Source organism: Elephas maximus, chromosome 9, assembly GCF_024166365.1.
Source record: "Elephas maximus indicus isolate mEleMax1 chromosome 9, mEleMax1 primary haplotype, whole genome shotgun sequence".
NCBI classification, from domain to species: domain Eukaryota; kingdom Metazoa; phylum Chordata; class Mammalia; order Proboscidea; family Elephantidae; genus Elephas; species Elephas maximus.
Window position 1 is genome coordinate 43,860,110 of NC_064827.1, and position 25,400 is coordinate 43,885,509.

At 46.0% G+C, this 25,400-nt stretch overlaps 1 protein-coding gene across 1 annotated transcript; it reads left to right on the plus strand.

Moving 5' to 3' along the window:
• The first annotated feature begins 2,391 nt into the window (after window positions 1-2,391).
• On the plus strand, window positions 2,392-11,494 carry DNAJB5 (DnaJ heat shock protein family (Hsp40) member B5). The gene is made up of 5 exons (XM_049896664.1): window positions 2,392-2,518; window positions 3,207-3,490; window positions 5,827-6,071; window positions 9,298-9,899; window positions 10,074-11,494. Exons 2-5 carry the CDS (start codon window positions 3,318-3,320, stop codon window positions 10,305-10,307), a joined length of 1,254 nt encoding a protein of 417 aa, XP_049752621.1. The 5' UTR covers window positions 2,392-2,518; window positions 3,207-3,317; the 3' UTR covers window positions 10,308-11,494.
• Window positions 11,495-25,400: the final 13,906 nt, after the last annotated feature.

The window sequence follows — 25,400 nt, forward strand, 5'->3', positions numbered from 1 at the left end:
CTTCCTCATTCCTCCTCACCCCATTTCCCCTCCCTTCTTAGTCTCCCACCCTATCTCCCCTCCCCTCCTCACCTTCCATTCCATCTCCCGTCATCTTCTATTCCATCTCCTCTCCTTTCCCCTTCTCATCCTCCTCACCCCAATTCCCTTCCTTTCATCACACCTCACACACCTTTACACCTGGGATCCCCACATTGAGTGCTGAAAAGAAGTCAGGTAGTAGAGAATATGTAGACCTGACCCCAGGGTCCCTAGACGGCTCTTCTGCTCTGCTCTGTGGCCTAGGTGTTAACGCTCTCCAAGCCTCAGTTTCCAGCTCTATCCAGTTTGCCTGACCTCATGGGTGTCCTAACTCTGTCTCTGGTATGCAGCAAAAAAGCCAGGTAAGAGCTTCTCCCCTGGCCCTTCCTTTGTCCTCAGATCCCCAAAAGCTCCCTCCCCCTCTTCACCCCGTGATTACCCTCTTCCCACCCCCACTCCCTCTAGCACAGATGGGCCTGGGAGACAGTGACGTGGGCGCCAGGCACTGTGTCTGCTCAAGCTCAAGCGGCGGCTTCCGCTGGCGGCCGCCTCCGCAGCCCCGCCTGCTCTAAACAGCGGGGACACTGAGACTGAGATTTAATTGGGGGGGGGGGACGCTGAGATGAGGGATTCTCAGGATGTCAAGAAAGGACATCATCGGGAGCTAAGATAAAGGGTTAAGGGAGGTGGGCGCTGGGATAGGGGAAAGGAGTCCTGCGGCACAGCGGTTAAACCCTCCATCGGTAACAGGCTGGTGGATTTCAAACCCACTAGCTGCTCTGTGGAAACCCTGGTGGCATAGTTGTTAAGAGCTATGTCTGCTAACAAAAAGTCGGCAGTTCCAATCCACCAGGCACTCCTTGGAAACTCTATGGGGCAGTTCTACTCTTGTCCTATATAGAGTCGCTATGAGTCAGAATCTACTCAATGGCAAAGGTTTTATTTAGCTGCTCTGTGGGAGAAAGATGTGGCAGTCTGATTCCATAAAGATTACAGCCTTGGAAACCCTACCGGGCACTTCTATTCAATTATGTCCTACAGGGTTGCTGAGTTGAAATCCACTGACATCAATGGCTTATCAATGGGGTTAGGATAAGGGAGATCATGGAGTAAAGATTAGTAGGACAAGACATAAGATCATGGGGGGGGGGGCAGAAAGGCGATCACATGGGTCATAGGAGGCAAATCATAGGGGTCAATTAAAGGGAACTAAAATGCTGTGTCCTATAGCGTCGCTATGAGTCGGAATCCACCGGAAGGCAAAGGGTTTGGTTTATAGGATCGCTGTGAATCAGAATCGACTGGACCGTACACGACAACAAAATGTGGGAACTCAAAGAGGAAGTAGGATGAAGGCTGAAAGGGAGATTGAAATAGAGGATTCTGGGGGCTGAGGAAACCCTGGTGGCATAGTGGTTAAGTGCTACCGCTGCTAACCAAAAGGTCGGCGGTTGGAATCCACCAGGCGCTCCTTGGAAACCCCATGGAGCAGTTCTACTCTATCCTGTAGTCCTATGAGTCGGACTCGATCTAACCCCAATGGGTTTGGTTTTAGTTTGGGGGGGGCTACTGAGAAGGGGCTGCTCATGGGGGACGGAGAAGGAAGTTAGGATAAGGGGGTTAGAATGGATGAGAAGGGAACTCAGAAATGGAATCACAGAGGTGCTGAGCCTGGGGAGAACTGCCCAGGTGCTGACAAGTGGAGATGAAAGGGTATTTAAACTCTATCAAGATCATTTTTGAGATTCAGTTGGGTCATGTAAGGTCAATGAGGACCAACGTAAAGCTAAATCAGTTCAGGCTAATCTCTGTGGAAGACAGGTAGGAAGGAGTGGCCTTTTGACCCCGGTCCAGGGACTACACCTCCCAGAGTCAACCTCCTAAATGAAAAAAGGAAAGAGTGCCCAGAGTCACGGCCAACTGGTGGGCGCGGTTTTCCTTTAAGGCTGCTTTTGACGTTGCACAGGTTCCAGAAGGTTCTCCAGGGATCCAAGCGATGGCCAGTACGTCCCCCCTTCTCAAACCGGAGATTGGACTAATATAGTTGCCCCAGGCTTGGGTCTGAGCCCCGCAGACGAACCAATAAAATCAAAGGGCGCGTGAAGTTGCCGCCCTCTGTCCCTTTCACCAATGACAAGACAAGATGATGAAGAGGTGTGATTGATTGATCTCAGCGTGCACCAATCAGACCCACACCAATCACTGCCCGGAATGTGTGCGCGTGTAGCCGGGTGACAGAGGCGGAATATGGGCGGCTATCGCTGAGCTACTCGTTGAAAGCTGTCCAATCACAGCAGAGTCTGAGCTGAGTGGCGGGCAGACGGCGCAATGGGCGGCGCAGAGGCGGAGCCGTGGGGGCGGGTTCCCCGTCCCGCTGTCGGCGGCCGGCGGGCAAGAGACTCCTGTCCTGAGTGGAGGCGGCGGAGCCGGAGCCGGAGCCGGGGGAGGGGGCAGCGGCTGTCTGACGGACCGCGGCGGTGCCCGCAGCTCCTCACCGGTGAGGGTGCAGAGCCAGGACTCGGGGGTCCCGGGAGCAGGGGCATCGCGAAGGCAGGGGTCCTGGTGTCAGGGGGGTTGGGACACTGAGGGCCCAAAGGCTCTTCTGCCGTGGGAGTCCGGGGACTCGGGGTCTGCTAAGGTGTTCGATGTCCGAGACCTGGGCTTGGCTCCCACAGGGGGCAGCCAGCGTCCGAGGGGGGGGAGGGAAGGGTCGGATTGGGTTCCGCGGGGCGGAGGCGTTTCTGAGCCGGCCCAGCCAGGCAGCGCCGGTGACATCACCGACCACCCTCCCCCGCCTAAGCCCCCTCTTCTCTCTTCCTCCCCTTCTCTCCTCACTGTGTCTTTTGTCCTGGCCAAGCTCTGCCCTCCCCCGCCCCGCCCCGCCCCACCCCGCCCCTCTGCGAGGGAGGAGACTCCCCGTAAGCGACTTCATTGAGTAGGTTCTTGGGATTGGGGTCGGATCCTCCCCTCAGAGAGGAGCTCACTGCCTCTCAGGCCCTCACAATCACACCTGTCACAGGTACACACGCTGCCACTCACAAGCACAATCTCGCACTGCCGTCCTCATTGTCACACTACCATACACTCACCATCAGACAGACATTGCTGCACCTGAGAGCAGGTGCTGCTGGACCCTATCCCTTCACTCCACACCTGGGGATCAAGTCCCACTCCTGCTCTATCAGACAGGCCTTGCCGGACAAATGCCTCTGAGAATCTGAGGAGGTGGCTTCCAGAGCTGCAGCATTCCAAGCAGGCTCCAGTGGAGCCACCAGAGGTGAGGGGCTTGGCTGGGCATGTTTAAGCGCACAGTGCTCTCCCGCCCACCCCCACTCCAGGAGGCCCGAGGAGCTTTCCGGAGCTTCCCACACTTCTGGGGAGAAGACTTCTTAGCCAGCTTGATGTTTAAAATTCAGCTGGAGCCCTTAAAACTTCGAGCGTGGACGCTGAATGGGTTTGTAAAGTTTCGGTAAGTCCTTCTGGAGAAGGGCACTCATACCTATACCAAGTCAATTTTCCCATCAGCCATCCCCCATTGCCTACCTGCTCCCTCCATCTCATCTCCATTTCATTCCCATTACATGCAAGAACCCCCTTCTATGTCACCCTTCATCTCTTCATATCTCAAACACTTCAGGCATCCATTTTCCACAAACATCTCCCATGTTTTGAACTTTCTCTGTCTCTCCCTCTTAACCCTGTCAGAACCCATTTTTCACTTCAGCCATTGCCATATCATTCCTCATTCCCCTCCATCAGTACCTCATTTTCTATATCAATCATCTCCCCTCCCTATACCCTTGCCATTTCTCCCTGTTTTTCATCCCTGCCTCTACATTAACATTCTCTTCATTTTTCTCCATCAAAGGCAGTCCATGCCATGGGGCTTTTTGGTCATTGCAACACATGGCTGTGGGTAAGGGGAGGGAAGGAGGGAGGAAAGGAGAAAGAAGAAAAAGAGGCAGTTCCTGAGACCTTGCTCTGTGTGTGTGGAGGCAAGAGAATTACAGGCTTTAGAGCAGCTAGCAGGTGGGTGCCAGAGAGGAAGTTGTCTGAGTGAAGAGGTAATATGGGGACAGTGAGAGAAGGATTGGTGGAGTGGAGTGCCCATTGCCTAGAAGCTGCTTTTAGTTCTCTGGGCCACTGCCTTGGTGTGCTAGGGTTCCTTCCCAGTCCCAGGGGAAAGAGTGTAGGCTGAGGCAGAGATGGCAGACCACCACCACTACCACCCCCACTCCTTTTCAGGCAGCTTTTACTGCTGCTTCCGAAAATGGCTCCCCTCCCCCAGATGCTCTTTCTTCTCTGCCTCCCCCAGCCCCAGCCTCCCCCACTAGGCGTGACATACTGGTGGGGGGCATGGGGGAGTACCCGCCTTTATGGAGCCTTTTCTTTGTCAGAGTGAGGTGACTCTCAGTACCGTGAGTCAACCCAGCCACCTGCAGCAGGCCCTGTGGGGGCAGGAGCTAGGGCCATTGTCTCTGCCTACCTGGAGCCTTGGAGGCCTCTCCCTTACCCAGTTATAGCCCTGGCTCCTGCCAAGGCACCCTAATACACCTCACTGATGTGAAGCAGTCAGAGGCAGAAAGACAGGACTCAGCTGTGGCTGCCAGCCCAGGACCTTGCTAGAAAGACTCTGATTCTCCCAGCTTTGGCAGGAGTTGGCCAAATCTCAAAAGGGCTGAAGAATGGCTTCTGGGTATTCCCTCAAATAGCTCCAGCTAGAGTAAAGTCCCCTTCCCTTCATATCCACCACCACCAACACATGGGTGGGGGGAGTAATAATGGAAGAATTAGAGCCCTATATTTCTTCCTCACATACCAAATGCCCTTGCACCTAGCCTGGAAGGGACCATCGAAGGAGTGTGGGTCTGGCACTATGCCAGATCCTGAACCACTGGGGGCAGGTGAGAGGGAGGAACTGGTAGAGAAGGTATTAAAGAAATGGTGGTTAATGCCCAGTTATCTCTTAACAACTAGGGTTAAAAAAGGCCTTACCCCTGAGATGCTTTTGTTCACCAACACAGGTGCTTAGGCAGCACAGACTTGTCTTCACACAGTTTTGTGTGTAGACATTGGGTGATGAATAAAGGGAACTGTTGCCCTGGTTAGGGGAAGGACAGTGTCACCCCCTTATTAATGATGGAGTTAGAAGCAGCAGTTTCCAAAGGTTGTGAGTCATTCTCTGATCTGAGTCACACGTGAGGGGTGGGTTGGGGGGCAGGGAGACCTGGGATCTCCAGTGACAGAAAGGACTCCAGGCACCCACATCCTGACTCAGCCTGGCTGAGTTCTGGCTGAGCCAGGACAGCTGACTGAATCCCCAGGTCCGTCTCCAGTCCTGAGCCACTGCCCCAGCTGCCCTCAGCTTGGGCACCACGCCTGAGGCATGGCGTAGGAGACCATGATGCTCGAGTGACCTCACCCAGCACACTGATCTTCACCAGGTTCTGTGCATAGGTCTGTCAGTCCATGGTTTCTGCCTCGCTCAGCAGGGCCTCTCAGGGTCTTCAGTCTGGTCCAAGGACCTGGGCCTCAGCCTAGACCCAAGAAGTGGGTCACAACCTCCAGCTTCCTGCTGGGAAAACCCAGGAGCTGAGGAAGGAATCACAGAATCCTAGAATGTCAGAGCTGGAAGAGATCTAGTCCAAACTTTTCATTTTACAGATGGGGGACAAAGGCCCAAGGAACAGGTGTGACCTGCTGAAGGTCACACAGTGAGTCATTTAGGGATTGTAGGATCATCAGGAGCAGGACTGAGGCAGAAGGGAACAGGGGCATCAGGGATTGGCCCTGGGTTTCTTTCAGAAACAAGGAGACCAGTGCCGGTCCAGTGGCTGTGATGGGAAAGGATTATTATAAGATTCTTGGAATCCCTTCCGGGGCCAACGAGGATGAGATCAAGAAAGCCTATCGGAAGATGGCCTTGAAGTACCACCCAGACAAGAACAAAGAGCCCAACGCTGAGGAGAAGTTCAAGGAGATTGCAGAGGCCTATGATGTGCTGAGTGACCCTAAGAAACGGGGCCTGTATGACCAGTATGGGGAGGAAGGTAAGAGGGCAGTGCTCTAGCCTGATGCTGGATGCCTGTCCTTGTCTGGGGCCCTGGGCGAACCAGTTCTCATAGTAAGGACCTGAAGGCTGAGGAGGGTGTGAGGCAGGCAGGTGTTCCAGCATTGACACCCAGAAGAGAGAAGAGACCACCCACTACCGAGTCTTAACACATTTCTCCCTGCCTGTCTGCCCTTCTCCCTACTCAAGTTCAGGCCTTGGAGAGATCTGAAGATTAGGAGCTAGAGCTAGAGGCCTCCCTCCTTCTTTCCCTCCCAGCCTTATTAGTCCTGCCCGAAATCCCTGCTGCTCCATTGGCTGAGGAGGAAGGCTGAGGAGAGGGAATGTGTGGCTCCCAAAGGACAGAGCATTCACATCCATCAGCATAAAAGTTTGGCCCTTAAACAGCCTGGGAATTAACCACTGGAGCTCTGAGCTAGAGGGATAGTTGCCTCCCTCCCCTCCCTGCCCCTTTTAGGTCAGCAGAACTGAGGTGGAGATTTGCCTCCCAGAGGAAGCGGCAAGGATCCAAGGGTGGAAAGGGAACTGCCGCTAGCATCTTACCCCTCCCTGGGGTAGCTGGTGGCCACGCACAGGGCAGCAGGAAAGGTCCAAATAAAGCCTCTGAGAGGGTGGCCCCTCCCAGCACATCCCACGGGCATGATGTAGCTGCTAATTCTGGGTCTGCCCCTCAGGGCCGCCTGCCACCCGCCAGCCACAAGCACCTGTCAGGCTATATTAAGAGACACTGTCACAGCTGAGGGCTCTCCTTCCTGAGAGGAACTGTCCTTCCTCCCTAACGGCATCCACCTTTCTTTAACATTCTTCACCTCCTCCTCACCTCCCTCAAAATTAAATGGGTTAATGATATGTACTGTTCCTAATACAAAGTAGGTGTTCAAAAGAATGTTCCCCTTCCTTGTTTTTGTTTCTCTGCTCCTATCCTCTGTGCACCCCAGTCTTCCCAACCCCTACTTCTTATTCTCCATGCTGCTAGTTCCTTTCATTTTTCCCTGCTCACCTCTTAGACTTGCCAACTCCCAGATTCACTGGCATCTGCTAGAATCTCCAGTATTCTCCTAGCTAAGAAATTTTTCTCTTTGGAAAGGAGGGCTAGAAGAGGGGGGGCAATGCAGACACCATGCCACCACCATGTGATCTGTCTAGGAATTGCACTCATTCCTCCCTGGGGCCTTACCTTTGTTTAGGAAGAAGGTGGGAGGTAGGAGAGCTGCCCAGAAACTCCAGCCCTCCTGCATGACCAGGCCCAAGTGAAGGGCAAAGTGCAGATTCTGATGCAGACCTCTATACCAAGAGGCCCCTGAAGATGCAGCACAGCCTTAAAGGGACCTTCAGGGCCTGGGGAGGAAGAAGCAGCCTTGGAAATGCTGCTTATATTTCTATCCACCCTGCCCCCTCCCCAACAGCCAGTCAGAGCAGTTGTGTACACAGACTCTGTGAGCAGCCCTGGCTGAGGACAAATTGTTCCCGGCTTGAAAAGCGGGTGGTAGTGGTAGAATAGGTATCCCTACAGAGAGAAATTACCCACTTCTGTCATTGTCAGTCCAACCTCCCTCTCTCACTGAGTTCTGCCACACTTCTTGAACTTGCATGATAATCAGCCCCTTCCCAGGGCCCCTCATAGAAAGAATAGACCCTGGGTCCTGGAGGAGGGCTGAGGAGGCAGTTGCCACAAGTTCCTGAACTGCCTGCCACTTGGCCTCTAATGAAACTCAAATCTGCCCTTATGTCCTTGGAAACCAAAAAACCAAACCTGTTGCCGTGGAGTCAATTCCAACTCATAGCTCATAGTGACCCTACAGGACAGAGTAGAGCTGCTCCACAGGGTTTCCAAGGAGTGGCTGGTGGATTCAAACTGCTGATCTTTTGGTTAGCAGCCAAGCGCTTAACTACTGTGCCACCAGGGCTCCGTGGTCCTCGGAAATAAGAGGCTAATTAATTAGGCTCAGGCTTCCAAACCCAACCGAAGTTCTAGATGAAACACCTTAAAGAGAAGAGCCCCTTCCCCTAGCCTCTAGTGTCCCACCCCTAAGCCTACATATTCTGGATTAGTTCTCAGTGTTAATGCCATCCCATATTTCCGCCGATACTCCCCATCACCCCTGCCACACTCCCTCCTACACTCCCATGAAGGCTGCCTCCAGGAATCTGAACCCTTCAGATAGGGCCTGAGAGAGCAGCTGGGTTCTGGGGTCGCCACCCTCCATATGTTACCTGATTTGTGCATTTTGGTTGCTCTGACATTAGATACAGAGTGTAGGCCTTGGCATTATATAACTCCAGGGAGCTCCATTCCCATCGTATTCTATGTCTGTACAATATGTGAATGGTGCCCCTGGAGTTGTGCATCTTTGCGAGCCCTGAGTGTGGGAACAAAGCATTTGAAAACTCTTTCTAGAGAAATAGCTCCTCATCTCCATTATTCAGCTAATAAGCTTTCCTGCTGTTTTGAACCCTTCTAATTTCTCATTTGGGCAGAAGTCAAGGAAAAAGGAAACACTGCCAGAAGCAGAATAAGAATGGTCTTCCCTTCTGGTCTGTGTCCCTACCTCATTTGGGACAGGTTACTTACTAGCCCCCTGTGTGCTCAGATCCTATGTATTTGTCTCTCGCCCTCTGTGTCTCTAGAGATAAGCAAAGGTTTGGGAGCCAGGTATGACTTGTAATGTGATTCCAGGCCAGCCACTCAACACTTTGTGAGAAGTCTTTGAGCCATGGGTACATGGGAAAGATTACAGAACTGGAGCTCACATCCTCTAAGTACTCTAGTCCTGGCTTTTCTGCCTATTGGGTAACTCAGTCTCTTTAAACCTCAAGATATGCATTACTATTTAATATATAATTAAGAATGGAAATTAATCTTGCCTGAGGCTTTGCTTCATCTATTAGCCTGACCTTTCTGGGGAATTAAAGGTTGCTTCTTTTTTTTTTTTTTTTTTTTTCTCTTTAGGAGCCTGGATGGCTCAGTGGTTAAGAGCTCTGCTGCTAATCAAAAGGTCGGCAGTTTGAATCCACCAGCCACTCTTGGAAACCCTATGGAGCAGTTCTACTCTGTCCTATAGGGTTGCTGTGAGTTGGAATTGACTCGACAGCAATGGGTGTTTGGGTTTCTCTAGGCTCATGGTTTGGGAGCTAGAGGATAGAGTGGAGAGACTCGGGTGGAGTCAGGATGAGCACTACTGCCCCTAACTTCTCCTCCCCTCTAGGCCTGAAGACCGGCGGTGGTACATCAGGTGGCTCCAGTGGCTCCTTTCACTACACCTTTCATGGGGACCCTCACGCCACCTTTGCCTCCTTCTTTGGTGGCTCCAACCCCTTCGATATCTTCTTTGCCAGCAGCCGTTCCACTCGGCCCTTCAGTGGCTTTGACCCTGATGACATGGATGTGGATGAAGATGAGGACCCATTTGGTGCCTTCAGCCGCTTTGGCTTCAATGGGCTGAGTAGGGGTCCAAGGCGAGCCCCAGAACCACTGTACCCTCGGCGCAAGGTACAGGACCCACCTGTGGTACATGAGCTGCGGGTGTCCCTGGAGGAGATCTACCATGGCTCCACCAAGCGCATGAAGATCACAAGGCGGCGCCTCAACCCTGATGGGCGAACTGTGCGCACCGAGGACAAGATCCTCCACATTGTCATCAAGCGTGGCTGGAAGGAAGGCACCAAGATCACCTTCCCCAAAGAGGGTGATGCCACGCCTGACAATATCCCTGCCGACATCGTCTTCGTGCTCAAAGACAAACCCCATGCACACTTCCGTCGAGATGGTACCAATGTGCTCTACAGTGCCCTGATCAGCCTCAAAGAGGTGGGGCCTGTGGCAGGGTGTGTGTGTATGTGTGTTTGTTTGTGTGTGTGTGTCTGTTGGGGGAGATGTTCCCGTTCCTTCCCACCAGCTGGGCCATTCTTTCCTACTTCAGTCTTTTTCCTTCTTTCCCACTCTACTCCCACATTTTCCTCACTCTGCCTCATTTTTCCGCAGGCACTATGTGGCTGCACCGTGAACATTCCCACCATTGATGGCCGAGTGATCCCTTTGCCCTGCAATGACGTCATCAAACCAGGCACCGTGAAGAGACTCCGTGGGGAGGGGCTTCCCTTCCCTAAGGTGCCCACCCAGCGGGGAGACCTCATTGTTGAGTTCAAAGTTCGCTTCCCAGACAGATTAACACCACAGACAAGACAAATCCTCAAGCAGCATCTACCCTGTTCCTAGGCTCTGCCCAGCCAGCCCAGAGTCTACCACAGCAATACCCCCTATTATCCCCACTCCATGTGCACCCAGCTCAATGTCCACTGGATACTGGCAACTTTTTCTAAATGCAAAAAAAGGCTATTGGTTTTCAGGAAAATGTTCCTGTCCCTGACTCCCTTAAAGCTGGGCTGCCTTAGGGGAGTAGGGGAGTGGGAAGAGCTGGCCCAGTCCAAGGGTAAATTTTCATGTCACTAGCTTTGAATCCAGTTCCTACTCCAGTGGCTGGAGAGTGACCTGAGTGCTACTTGAAGTTAGAGATTCCTTGTCCATGCCTGTAAATAGCATGTCCTCCTTCCTCTCTCAGCTTTGCTGATACCTTTCCTCTCTCTTCTCTTTGGCCTCCTCCTGCTGGGGGAGGAAGAGAATAGAAAGGATACTGCTTCACCACCCCCACCCCAGGACCACAGTGTCCAACACTCAGAGAACCAAGGTTACCACACCCATATTCACGCACATGAACCACTCACCAAGAGCTGTTTGCACCTCTCTGGGGTTGAGATTGGAAGGGAAGATCACAAGACAGTACCCCGGGAACAGGGCCATTGAGCACGAGACACTTTTTGTTTGGGGCAGGGAGGTGAACAAGGCCCTCAGCAGCCTCCCAAAATCTCCCCTGCCTACACGCCACAGAGTAGGAAGCTCTGTCCTCACTCCTGCTCTTGGTGTGTGCAAGGGTAGAGGGAGGGGAGGGGGGTGCCTGCTGTTTTAAAGCTAAGAGGTGGGGAGCAGTGTCCATCTCCCAGCCTTCATCAGGAAGGGAAAGGGCTTTGGGAGTAGGTGGCAGCTATTCTCCACCAAGAGATTCAGGGTCACAGGTTTCTCCCCACACCTCTGAACTCAGGGCCTAGCCACCCTCAAACTTCCAAATCCCACTTTTGTGATATGTGAAGCTACTTATTTCTTACCCATCTCAGAGGCTGTGTGGGGAATTTCCAGCCCTGTTATGCCTGTGTAACCCCACCCCATCCCCACAGTTGTATAAAGGTCAAATAGTGAAGGAGCTGGGAGAAAGACTGGTTCAGCCAGGTCCTGGAATGGGGTCTTCAGATTTTCTCACTTTGACAAGCCCTTGAATGTTTTTATAGTAGTTTTTTTTGTATTTTTTTGTAATGACAGTATTATGGAAAAAAAATAAAGTATTTTAAAAATAGGACATCTGAGCAGGAGCAATGAAACTGGGATGGGGGTGGGTGTGCAGTGCCACTATCAACTTCCCTCTAGGCCCCTGGTCACCTTTGAAAAGCCCAAGCAGGCCCTCAGTAAGAGCTAAAGACAACTCCTTCCTGCCTTTAAGCCCAGACTCCTGGGATTCCCTAAATGTATACCCTAAACACAGCACAGACAGAAAACGGCATTTGGCTATTAGAACAAATATATTTGGAAATAATAAATATCCTTAGTTATGAGTAACAGAGACCCTCTTCTTCAAAGGATGTGCCAGCATGAGAACTGATGGATTTTCACTACATGGACTGAAATTTCCCCTTGAGAAAATTTTCCTTCTAAGATTGGATAGAGGAGGGCTCTCTGGATGACTAGAAGAGACACATCCCAAAGGATATGGCCTGGTGCAGTAGAGAGGGTGGCCTGAGGTACCTGGCATCCTTAGCCCATGCTAGCAGGGCTGGCTGGGTACACAGGCTCCCAATGAGGCATTGAACACAGTTACTGATTCTTGAAATTCACAGTTTCCTAGGAACGTCTGGTCTGATCTCTGACCTGCCTGTCGTTGCCGAGACAACTCTGGCCCTCAGAGTCTGCTTGATTGGGCATTTGTCACTTTCCTTGGATCTGGATAGAAAAGAGCCCTGTAGTCACAAGAAGGCCCATCTGAGGGCTCTGCCTGGGCCTGACGGTCCTCCTGGTGCTGACTTTCCTCTGTGCATGAGGTCCACGCCTAATGCCCATATTCTTCTCCAGGATCAGGCCCATGACTGACACCCTGCTAGCTCAGTGTCCCCACTGCCTGTTCATACACAGCTCTGCCTTAACCTGGGCTTGGGTTCCACAGAGAGGATGACATTGACTTGGTTATTTTCAGGGGACCATCCTGCTCCTTGCCCTTCTTCCTGGGAAAAAGTCACTGAGAAAAAGCTCCTCATTCTTTTAACCAAAGCCCATTCCTTCTATTGCAGAAACCAGAAGGTCTTGCTGACAAAGTGTCTAAGAATCCCCTTACTTGGGAAAGGACAGCCTCAATCGTGCATCTCCTATTCGATCATCTTCTGTATTCAGTCTCCTAGGGTTATCCCTCTCTTCAGCTGGGGCTAAATTTTTGTCCTGGCTCTTCACTGAGGCCTGAAGCTTTGGGATCCTAGCTTTCTGCTAGGCCAGACTGTTCCCTCTGGCCTCCATATGGACACACAGGACCTGAGAAATTGTCATGACTCTGATAACACACTCTAGGGATGGGACTATGAGACCTTAGAAGACAGGATATCTGAGGAAAAGAGCACTTCAATGGGAAAACTCTGAGGCTGACTCTGAAGCTTTACCTCCAATTCTGATTTTACCCTTCTGGAAGGCTGCGTGGGGAAAATTTGGGGCCCTTTTATACCTGTGTAATTCCCACCCCTCCACCCCCATCCCCCAATACACACACCAAACCAAAAAACAACCCCATTACTGTCAAGTCGATTCCGACTCACAGCAACCCTACAGGATGGAACAGAACTGCCCCATAGGGTTTCTAAGGAGTGGATGGTGGATCCGAGCTGCTGAGCTTTTGGTTAGCAGCCAAGTTTTTAACTACTGCACCACCAAGACTCCAATATACAGTCATATAATAGTTCAGTTGGTTCAATCAGGTCCTAGGGCAGGGTTTCTACTAAATTTCCTGACTTTGACCTTACTTGGAGCTCACCTAGGAGCTTTCCCTGGGAAGATGGTCAACTGATTAACTTCATATTTGCCTGATGTGATGGATAACAATTGGGGCAATAATAGGCTAACCCAAAGGCTTGAAAACTTGGGGAATGAGCTCTGACACATTCCTGGGAATACAGAAGGCCATGCTCATGCATAGGGCTGCGTGCATGCCCAGGGCTGTTGCATGCTCACAAAAGACCTCAGAAGGCTCTACACTCTCACCTCAAGCTGACTTTGAGACTCTGTGCAAATAGGAAGTGAAGGCTAAAGCAGAGTTGTTAATCTCCTGGCTGAGTATTGAAGGCATACCCCAATATGCATGCAGGGTCCCTTGGCAAAGACTGAAAGACCAGTTGGCACTAGTCACTTAAGGAAATCTCTGTCCAATCATTAGCTGACCACTAAGCTAACAAGCAAAGACATTAGTGGTCACACACAACAAAGGATATAGACTTTACAGAATTAGTGCAGAAAAGTCACTAAGCAAATGAACAACAACAAAAAACCCTGGAGAGTGAGGAGAACTTATTTACAGAGTTGCCACATTATATTATTTTAAATTTCCAGTTTTCAGTGAAAAATTACAGACATGCAAATAAATAAGAAAGTATGGCCTATACATGGGGGGAGAAAGCAATCAATAAAAATGTCCTTGAGAACTAACAGAAGATTTCAGCAAAGTATCAAATATAAAATAAACATTCAAAAATCAGATGCCTCTGCAACAACAAAGAGAATGGCAAAGAGGAAATCACCAAATCAGTACCATTTACAATAGCCCCCAAGAAGATAAAACACTTAGGAATAAACATAACCAGAGACATAAAAGACCTATACAAAGAAAACTACATGACACTACTGCAAGAAACCAAAAGAGATCTACATACATGGAAAAACATACCTTGCTCATGGATAGGAAGACTCAACATTGTGAATATGTCGATTTTACCCAAAGCGATCTACAGATACAATGCAATCCTGATCCAAATTCTGACATTTTTTAGTACTATGGAGAATAAATCAGCAAATTCATATGGAAAGAGAAGAGGCCCAGGATAAGTAAAGCATTACTGAAGAAGAACAAAGTGGGAGGCCTCACACTACCTGATTGTACAACATATTATACTGCCACAGTAGTCAAAACAGCCTGGTCCTGGTACAAAACAGATACACAGACCAAAGGAACAGAATTGAGAATCCAGATGTAAATTCATCCACCTATGAGCAGCTTTTATTTGACAAATGCCCAAAGTCTGTTAAAGGGGGAAAAGACAGTCTCTTTAAGAAATAATGCTGGCATAACTGGAATAAAAAATATATACATATTTTACCCACCCGAAAAACATGAAACAACACCCATACCTCACACCATGCACAAAAACGAACTGAAAATGGATCAAAGATCTAAATATAAAATCTAAAATGACAAAGATCATGGAAGAAAAGATAGGATCCCTGATACATGGCATAAACAAAATATAAAACATAACTAACAATGCACAAATACCAGAAGAGAAACTAGATAACTGGGAGCTCCTAAAAATCAAACATTTATGCTCATCCAAAGACTTCACCAAAAGAGTAAAAAGACAACCTAATAAAGACTGGGAAAAATATTTTTGGCTATGACATAACCAATCAGGGTCTAATCTCTAAAATCTACAAGATACTGCAAAACTTCAACCACAAAAAGACAAGTAAACCCAATTAAAAAAAGGGGAAAGAATATGAACAGACACTTCACCAAAGAAGACATTCAGGTGGCTAACAGACACATGAGCAAATGCTCACGATCATTAGCCATTAGAGAAATGCAAATAAAATCTACAATGAGATACCATCGCACCCCAAAGAGGCTAGCATTAATCCAAAAAACACAAAATAATACATGTTGGAGAGGTTGCGGAGAGACTAGAACAGTTATACACTGCTGGTGGGAATGTAAAATGGTACAACCACTTTGGAAATTGATTTGGCACTTTCTTAAAAAGCTAGAAATAGAAGTACCATATGATTCAGCAATTCCCACTCCTTGCAATATATCCTAGAGAAATAAGAGCCGTCACATGAACAGATATACGCATACCCATGTTCATTGCAGCACTGTTCACAATAGCAAAAAGATGGGAACAACCTAGATGCCCATCAACAGATAAATGGATAAACAAATTATGGTATATTCACACAGTGGAATACTACACAACAATAAAGAACAACGATGAATCCATGAAATATCTCATAACATGGAGGAATCTGGAAGGCATTATGCTGAGTGAAATTAGTCAGTTACAAAAGGACAACTACTGTATGAGACCACTATTATAAGAGCTCAAGAAAAGGTTTAAACACAGAAGAAAACATTCTTTGATGGTTACGAGGCTGGGAGGGAAGGAGAGGGGAACTCACTAACTAGATAGCAGATAAGAATTATCTCAGGTGAAGGGAAGGACAACACACAACACGGGGAAGCTAGCACAACTGGACTAAACCAAAAGCTAAGAAGCTTCCTGAACACAACCAAACACTTCAAGGGACAGTGTAGCAGGGTCTGGGGTTTGGGTACCATGGTTTCAGAGGACGTCTAATTCAATTGGCATAACAAAGTTTATTAAGAAAACATTCTGCTATCCACTTTGGTGAGTGGCATCTGGGGTCTTAAAAGCTAGCAAGTGTACATCTAAGATGCATCAACTGGTCCCAACCCACCTAGAGCAAAGGAGAATGAAGAACACCAAGAACACAAGGAAAATATTAGCCTAAGAGACAAAACAGACCACATAAACCAAAGACTCCATCAGCCTGAGACCAGAAGAACTAGATGGTACCCAGCTACCACCAATGACTGCCCTGGTAACAGAGAGTCCCTGATGGAGTAGGAGAAAAGTGGGGTGCAGAACTCAAGTTCTAGTAAAAAGACCAGACTTAATGGTCTGACTGAGACTGAAGGAATTCCAGAAGACATGGCCCTCAGACTCTCTCTTAATCCAGAACTAAAACCATCCCCAAAGCCAACTCTTCAGACAAAGAATAGACTGAACTATAAGACATAAAATGATACTCGTAAAGACTGTGCTTCTTAGTTCAAGTAGATACACGAGACTAAACAGGCAGCTCCTGTCCAGAGGTGAGATGAGAAGGTGGAAAGGGATAGGAGCTGGTTGAATGGACACGGGAAATCCAGGGTGGAAGGAAGGATTGTACGGTCACATTATAGGGATAGCAACTAAGGTCACATAACAATGTGTGTATAAATTTTTGTATAAGAAACTAACTTGAGCTGTAAGCTTTCACTTAAAGCACAATTTAAAAAAAATGTCCCTGAGGATTTACTAGACAAAGACTTTACATGGGCTATTTTAAGTATGCTCAAAGAACTAACTAAAAAAATTAAAAGTCTATAAAGAATCAAGTGAAAGTATGAAAACGATGTCTCAACAAATAGAGTTTATCAATAAAGAGAAAAAAAGGAGAAGAACCAAATAGAAAGACTGGAGTTGAAAAGCACAATACTGAGATGAAAAATTCTACAGAAGGGCTCAAGAGGAGATTTGAGCAGGCAGAAAGGAAAAAAAATAGCAAGCCTGAAGATAGGTCAATTGAAATTATCCAATAAAAGGAACATTAAGAAAAATGAGCAGAGGCTCAGAGACCACCAAGCTTACCAACATACCCATAATGGGAGTCCCAGAAAGAGAGGAGATAGAGAAAGGGGCAGAAATAATATGTGAATAAATCCCACTGAATTTAGAGACCATCTCAAGAATAGGTTTGACGTGTTGAACACCAATGACCGATGATCAGATGAGTTGTGGAATGACATCAAGGACATCATACAGGAAGAAAGCAAGGTCATTAAAAAGGCAGGAAAGAAAGAAAAGACCAAAACGGATGTCAGAAGAGAATTTGAAACTTGCTCTTCAACGTAGAGTAGCTAAAGCGAAAGGAAGAAATGATGAAGTAGAAGAGCTGAGCAGAAGATTTCAAAGGGCAGCTCGAGAAGACAAAGTAAAGTATTATAATGAAATGTGCAAAGACCTGGAGATAGAAAACCAGAAGGGAAGAACACACTTGGCATTTCTCAAGCTGAAAGAACTGAGGAAAAAAATCAAGCCTTCAGTTGCAAGACTGAAGGATTCTACGGAGAAAATATTAAATGACACACAGGAAGCATCAGAAGTAAATGGAAGGAATACACAGAGTCATTGTACCAAAAACAATTGGTCAACGTTCAACCATTTCAGGAGGTAGCATATGATCAGAAACCGATGGTACTGAAGGAAGAAGTCCAAGCTGCCCTGAAGGCATTGGCAAAAAACAAGACTCCAGGAATTGACAGAATACTAATTTAGATGTTTCAACAAATGGATGCAGCACTGGAAGCACTCACTTGTCTATGCCAAGAAATTTGGAAGACAGCTACTTGACCAACCGACTGGAAGAGATCCATTTTTATGCCTATTCCCAAGAAAGGTGATCCAACCAAACATGGAAATTATCAAACAATATCATTAATATCACACGCAAGTAAAATTTTGCTGAAGATCATTCAAAAGCAGCTGCCACAGTATATCGACAGGGAACTGCCAGAAATCCGAGCTGGATTCAGAAGAGGACATGGAACAAGGGATATCATTGCTGCTGTCAGGTGGACCCTGGCTGAAAGCAGAGAACACCAGAAAGTTATCTACCTGTGTTTCACTGACTATGCAAAGGCATTTGACTGTGTGGATCATAACAAATTATGGATGACATTGCAAGAAATGGGAATTCCAGAACACTTAATTGTGCTCATGAGGAACCTGTACATAGATCAAGAGGCACTCATTTGAACAGAACAAGGGGATACTGTGTGGTTTAAAGTCAGGAAAGGTGTGCGTCAGGGTTGTATCCTTTCACCATACTTATTCAATCTGTATGCTAAGCAAATAACGTGAGAATCTGGACTATATGAAGAAGAATGGGGCATCAGGATTGGAGGAAGACTCACTAACAACCTGTGTTATACAGATGACACAACCTTGCTTGCTGAAAGCAAAGAGGGCTTGAAGCACTTACTGATGAAGATCAAAGACTACAGCCTTTACTATGGGTTATGCCTCAACACAAAGAAAACAAAAATTCTTACAACTGGACCAATAAGCAAAGTCATGATAAACAGAGAAAAGATTGAAGTCGTCAAGGATTTCATTTTACTTGAATGGATAATCAACACCCATGGAAGCAGCAGGCAAGAAATCAAAAGACACAATTGCATTGGGCAAATCTGCTGCAAAAGACCTCTTTAAAGTGTTCAAAAACAAAGATGTCACCTTGAAGACTAAGGTGCACCTGACCCAAGCAATTGTGTTTTCAATTGCCTCTTGCGCACGTGAAAGTTGGACGATGAATAAGAAAGACCAAAGAAGAATTGACGCCTTTGAATTGTGGTGTTGGCGAAGAATATTGAATATACCATAGACTGTCAAAAGAACTAACAAATCTGTCTTAGAAGTAAAACCAGGATGCTCCTTAGAAGCAAGGATGGTGAGCCTACATCTCACATACTTTGGACATGTTATCAGGAACGACCAGTCCCTGCAAAAGGACATCATGCTTGGTAAAGTGGAGGGTCAGTGAAAAAGAGGAAGACCCTCAATGAGATGGATTGACACAGTGGCTCCAGCAATGGGGTCAGGCATAACAATGATTGTGAGGATGACGCAGGATTGGGCACTGCTTTGTTCTGTTGTACATTCGGTTGCTATGAGTTGGAACCAACTCGATGGCACCTAACAACAACAGCAAATAATGACTAAACACTTCTCAAATCAGATGAAAAACATTAATCTACACAGCTAAGAAGCTCAAAAACTTCAAGTAGATAAATTCAAAGACATCCACGCCTAAACTCATCATAACCAAACTTTGATTGCTTTTGGGTGAAAGACAAAGACAGAATCCTGAAAGAGGCAAGAGAAAAGTGATTCATCACATACAAGGGATTCACAATAAGATTAACAGCTTTCAGAGTTGCTCTGTAGCGACCTTCCCAGCAGGGATCTTAGTTCAAGCTGCCCTTATACAGGTGGCCATGAAAAATAGGAGGTACAAGCTGCAGCCAGGAGAAGAATGGGGATAGGAAGCCCAGCAATTCGCTCCTAGGTGTATATCCCAGAGAATCGAAAACATGTGTTTACGTAAAAATTCGTTCACAAATATTCACAGCAGTATTATTAATAATAGCCAAGAAAGAAGGTAACCAAAGACTCAGAGAAGAAACTAGTCTACAGGACAAATAGTCTACATAAACCATGACCTGGCAGGAGTCACATTCCCCCACATCCCTGACTTAATGATGTTTCTTTTATTTCTCATGCAGTGCCTTTCTTTCACATTCCTTTTCCCATAGATTCCCCGTCCATGTCAACGTCAGCTATATTGGGGCCCCGGATTTACATAGGCCATGCTAGGAAAAGGGGTACAGAAAAGAAGAGGAAGACAAGAGTCAATAAATTTTCCAAAGAGCAAGCAGGTCCTGTGCCCCCTTGACTTCTTGTGGCAATCTCTCCAAGCTAGGAAACTAAGAGACTTGGTTACATGTGGTGAAGGCAGAAGCAAAGGGATCACATAGGAGACTGAGTAAAATGGCCCTTTGTGGAAGGATCTTAGGAGGCTAGACTCTGAGAGACCTCAGCATTAGTACATAAGGTCAAATAGTCCATGACAATTGTCAGGTTCAAGTATGTAATACTGTTTTATATTTTAAAGTGCTTTCTCATACATTAACCCATATGATCCTCATAATCATGAGGCCAAGTGTATCTCAAGGAAGAATGTGAACCTTAGAAAAGTTAAACAATTTTTCCAAAGCCAGGACCCCTTGGTTTGGAGGTTTATGGTCATGGTTTCACGGGACATCCCAGTTAATTGTCCTAATAATGTGTTTAGTGCTTCTCTTCTATCTCCTAGTTTGTTGCATAGTTCCTAGGGTCTTAAAAGCTTGCAAATGGCCATCCAAGGCAAAGCAACTGGTCTCAATTCATCTGGAGCAACAGAAGAAAAAGGAGAGTCAAGAATAGGAGGAGGGTATGAAATGTGTGGCTGATTGCCTCTATGAACAACTGCTTCCTTTGCCATGAGACCAGAAGAACTGAATGCTGCCTGGCTACCATTACTGAATATTTTGATCAAAGATTCTATACAAGAATTCTGATCAAAATTTTAAATTCTCACGGACTCTAGACTTTCTGGAGCCAAGGGGGCTGGATGAACCTTGAAACTATTACTCTGAGATAATCTCTAAAACTTAAACCAAAAATATTCCCTAAAGTCTTCTTAAAACCAAACTATGTGGTTGTTGTTGTTGTTGTTACATGCCATCAAGTTGGTTCTGACTCATAGTGGCCCTATGTACAATAGAAGGAGACACTGCCCAGTCCTGCCTTATCCTCACAATTGTTGCTATGCTTGAGCCCATTGTTGCAGCCATTGTGTCAATCTATCTTGTTAAGGGTCTTCCCCTCTTTCATTGATCCTCTACAAAACTGAAATATCTGACTTGAGCATGGTGTTCTTTTAAGAACTACCTCTTTGGGATCAGAGTGACAACTGCAACTTGAAAGATTAGATAGGAACCTTAGGGGGCAGTGAGTTTATGTTAATAAGGGAAGAACAACTCAGAAAAGGAAGGTGAGAATGACTGCACAACTCAAAGAATGTAATCAATGTCATGAATTGTACATGTAGAAATGGTTGAAGTGGTGTATATTTTGCTGTGCATATTCTCAACAACAACAAAATAAAATAAATTTTTTAAAAAAGGTCTGCCTCCAAGTGATCATTCTATTGCATCTCACAATGCCACTTATGGGCGAGACCCATTGCCCAGCTCCATCATTCTCTCATTTCCATGGATTGGCAGAGCAGAGAATTGGAGAAGTATTCCAAGTTCTGACTTCCTTCCTATTAACCTCCCCTCTGAGGTCTTTGTTTTCTGAGAGAGATGGGCTCTAGTAGCTGACATCTTCAGAGACTGTGTACCTGGGTCCCATGGAAAGACGAGATCAAAGTTAACCCTTGGAGAGCTCAGGACTGAGTAGGCAGAATCTCACCCATAAATGCTCCTTCTTTGCTCCTCTTCTTCCCTCTTCATCAACCCTGAAAAAACATGGAAGGGATGAGGGGTTGGAACCCAATTCTCAGCTTCCTCTCTCTAGGCAAGCTGAAGATATTCATTACATATGAATAATATGATTTTCTACACTGAATTAATAGAGCTCTGTGTTCTTTCTCTGAAATTCTTTTTTTTTTAATAATTTTTATTGTGCTTTAAGTGAAAGTTTACAAATCAAGTCAGTCTGTCACACTTAAGCCTATATACGCCTTACTACATACTCCCATTTACTCTCCCCGTAATGAGTCAGCCAGCTCCCTCCCTCCAGTCTCTCTTTTCATGACCGTTTTGCCAGTTTCTAACCCTCTCTGCCCTCCCATCTCCCCTCCAGACAGGAGATGCCAACACAGTCTCAAGTGTCCACCTGATACAAGTAGCTCACTCTTCATCAGCATCTCTCTCCATCCCACTGTCCAGTCCCTTCCATGTCTGATGAGTTGTCTTCGGGAATGGTTCCTGTCCTGGGCCAACAGAAGGTTTGGGGACCATGACTGCCGGGATTCTTCTAGTCTCAGTCAGACTATTAAGTCTGGTCTTTTGATGAGAATTTGGGGTCTGCATCCCACTGTTCTCCCACTCCCTCAGGGGTTCTCTGTTTTGCTCCCTGTCAGGGCAGTCATCGGTTGTGGCCGGGCACCATCTAGGTCTTCTGGTCTCAGGATGATGTAAGTCTCTAGTTCATGGGGCCCTTTCTATCTCTTGGGCTCATAGTTATCGTGTGACCTTGGTGTTCTTCATTCTCCTTTGATCCAGGTGGGTTGAGACCAATTGATGCATCTTAGATGGCCGCTTGTTAGCATTTAAGATCCCAGACACCACACTTCAAAGTGGGATGCAGAATGTTTTCATAATACAATTTATTTTGCCAATTGACTTATAGGTCCCCTTAAGCTGTAGTCCTCAAACCCCCGCCCTTGCTCCGCTGACCTTCAAAGCACTCAGTTTATCCCAGAAACTTCTTTGCTTTTGGTCCAGTCCAGTTGAGCTGACCTTCCATGTATTGAGTATTGTCCTTCCCTTCACCTAAAGTAGTTCTTATCTACTAACTAATCAGTAAATAACCCTCTCCCACCCTCCCTCCCTCCCCCCTCTCCTAACTACAAAAGAATGTGTTCTTTTCAGTTTATACTATTTCTCAAGATCTTATAATAGTGGTCTTATACAATATTTGTCCTTTTGCCTCTGACTAACTTCACTCAGCATAATGCCTTCCAGGTTCCTCCATGTTATGAAATGTTTCACAGATCCGTCACTGTTCTTTATCGATGCGTAGTATTCCATTGTGTGAATATACCACAATTTATTTATCCATTCATCCGTTGATGGACACCTTGGTTGCTTCCAGCTTTTTGCTATTGTAAACAGTGCTGCAATAAACATTGGTGTGCATATATCTGTTCATGTAAAGGCTCTTATTTCTCTAGGATATATTGCAAGGAGTGGGATTGCTGGATCGTATGGTAGTTCTATTTCCAGCTTTTTGAGGAAGCACCAAATCGATTTCCAAAGTGGTTGTACCATTTGACATTCCCACCAGCAGTGTATAAGAGTTCCAATCTCTCCACAGCCTCTCCAACATTTATTATTTTGTGTTTTCTTGGAATAATGCCAGCCTTGTTGGAGTGAGATGGAATCTCCTCGTAGTTTTAATCTGCATTTCTCTAATGGCTAATGATCGAGTGCATTTTCTCATGTATCTGTTAGCTGCCTGAATATCTTCTTTAGTGAAGTGTGTGTTCATATCCTTTGCCCAATTTTTGATTGGGTTGTTTGTCTTTTTGTGGTTAAGTTTTAACAGAATCATATAGATTTTAGAGATCAGGCGCTGGTCAGAGATGTCATAGCTGAAAATTTTTTCCCAATCTGTAAGTGGTCTTTTCACTCTTTTGGTGAAGTCTTTAGATGAGCGTAGGTGTTTGACTTTTAGGAGCTCCCAGTTATCTGGTTTCTCTTCGTCATTTTTAGTAATGTTTTGTATTCTGTTTATGCCTTGTATTAGGGCTCCTAACGTTGTCCCTATTTTTTCTTCCATGATCTTTGTCGTTTTAGTCTTTATGTTTAGGTCTTTGATCCACTTGGAGTTAGTTTTTGTGCACGGTGTGAGGTATGGGTCCTGTTTCATTTTTTTGCAAATTGGTATCCAGTTATGGCAGCACCATTTGTTAAAAAGACTATCTTTCCCCCAGTTAACTGACACTGGGCCTTTGTCAAATATCAGCTGCTCATATGTGGATGGATTTACATCTGGGTTCTCAATTCTGTTCCATTGGTCTATGTGCCTGTTGTTGTACCAGTACCAGGCTGTTTTGACTACTGTGGCTGTATAATATGTTCTGAAATCAGGTAGAGTGAGGCCTCCCACTTTCTTCTTCTTTTTCAGTAATGCTTTACTTATCTGGGGCTTCTTTCCCTTCCATATGAAGTTGGTGATTTGTTTCTTCATCACATTAAAAAATGACATTGGAATTTGGATTGGAAGTGCATTGTATGTATAGATGGCTTTTGGTAGAATAGACATTCTTACTATGTTAAGTCTTCCTATCCATGAGCAAGGCATGTTTTTCCACTTATGTAGGTCCGTTTTAGTTTTTTGCACTAGTACTTTGTAGTTTTCTTTGTATAGGTCTTTTACATCTTTGGTAAGATTTATTCCTAAGTATTTTATCTTCTTGGGGGCTACTTGATTTGGTGATTTCCTCTTCGATGTTCTTTTTGTTGACGTAGAGGAATCCAAGTGATTTTTGTATGTCCATCTTGTAACCTGAGACTCTGCCGAACTCTTCTATTAGTTTCAGTAGTTTTCTGGAGGATTCCTTAGGGTCTTCTGTGTATAAGATCATGTCATCTGCAAATAGAGATAATTTTGCTTCTCCCTTGCCAATCCGGATGCCCTTTATTTCTTTGTCTAGCCTAATTGCTCTGGCTAGGACCTCTAGCACAATGCTGAATAAGAGCGGTGATAAAGGGCATCCTTGTCTGGTTCCCGTTCTCAAGGGAAATGCTTTCAGGCTCTCTCCATTTAGAACGATGTTGGCTGTCAGCTTTGTATAAAAAAGTATAGACGCCCTTTATTATGTTGAGGAGTTTTCCTTCAATTCCTATTTTGCTGAGAGTTTTTATCATGAATGGGTGTTGGACTTTGTCAAATGCCTTTCCTGCATCAATTGATAAGATCATGTGGTTTTTGTCTTTTGTTTTATTTATATGGTGGATTACATTAATGGTTTTTGTAATATTAAACCAACCTTGCATACCTGGTATAAATCCCACTTTGTCGTGGTGGATTATTTTTTTGATATGTTGTTGAATTCTATTGGCTAGAATTTTTTTGAGGATTTTTGCATCTATGTTCATGAGGGATATAGGTCTGTAATTTTCTTTTTTTGTGGTGTCTTTACCTGGTTTTGGTATCAGGGATACGGTGGCTTCATAGAATGAGTTAGGTAGTATTCCATCTTTTCTATGCATTCATTATATATGAAAAATATGATTTTCTACACTGAATTAATAGAGCTCTGTGTTCTTTCTCTGAAATTCATTTTTAATATAGATTAAAATATTCCTATTTTTCCTTCTTTAAGAAAATCTCAAACAGGGATTTTCTGTATGTGGTCCTCAATTGATTTTTCTATCAACAGCTTTTTGCTGGAAAAGGCACAGAACTGCAGAGCGACAGGTGCATGTATGCTTCATCCAATAGGATTTTGGCCTCTGACTCTATTACTGACTCTATAGTACTCCACATCAGCTCAAATACAAAGGAGACACTTGGTCCACAGACACCTGAGAAATAAAGGTGACTGATGAACACATACTGAAGGACTCTATTCTCCTGGAAATATCCTAAACTCTCTTCATAATCTAATGCTGTTCTGTTCCATATGATAGCCACTAGCCATATGTGGTTTTTGAGCACTTTGAAATGCAGCTAATCTGAATTGAGATGTGCTGTAACTAGACTTTGAAAACAGTAAGAGATATAAAATGTCTCATTAATTCATTTATATTGATTAGATGTTGAAATGATTGTGAAA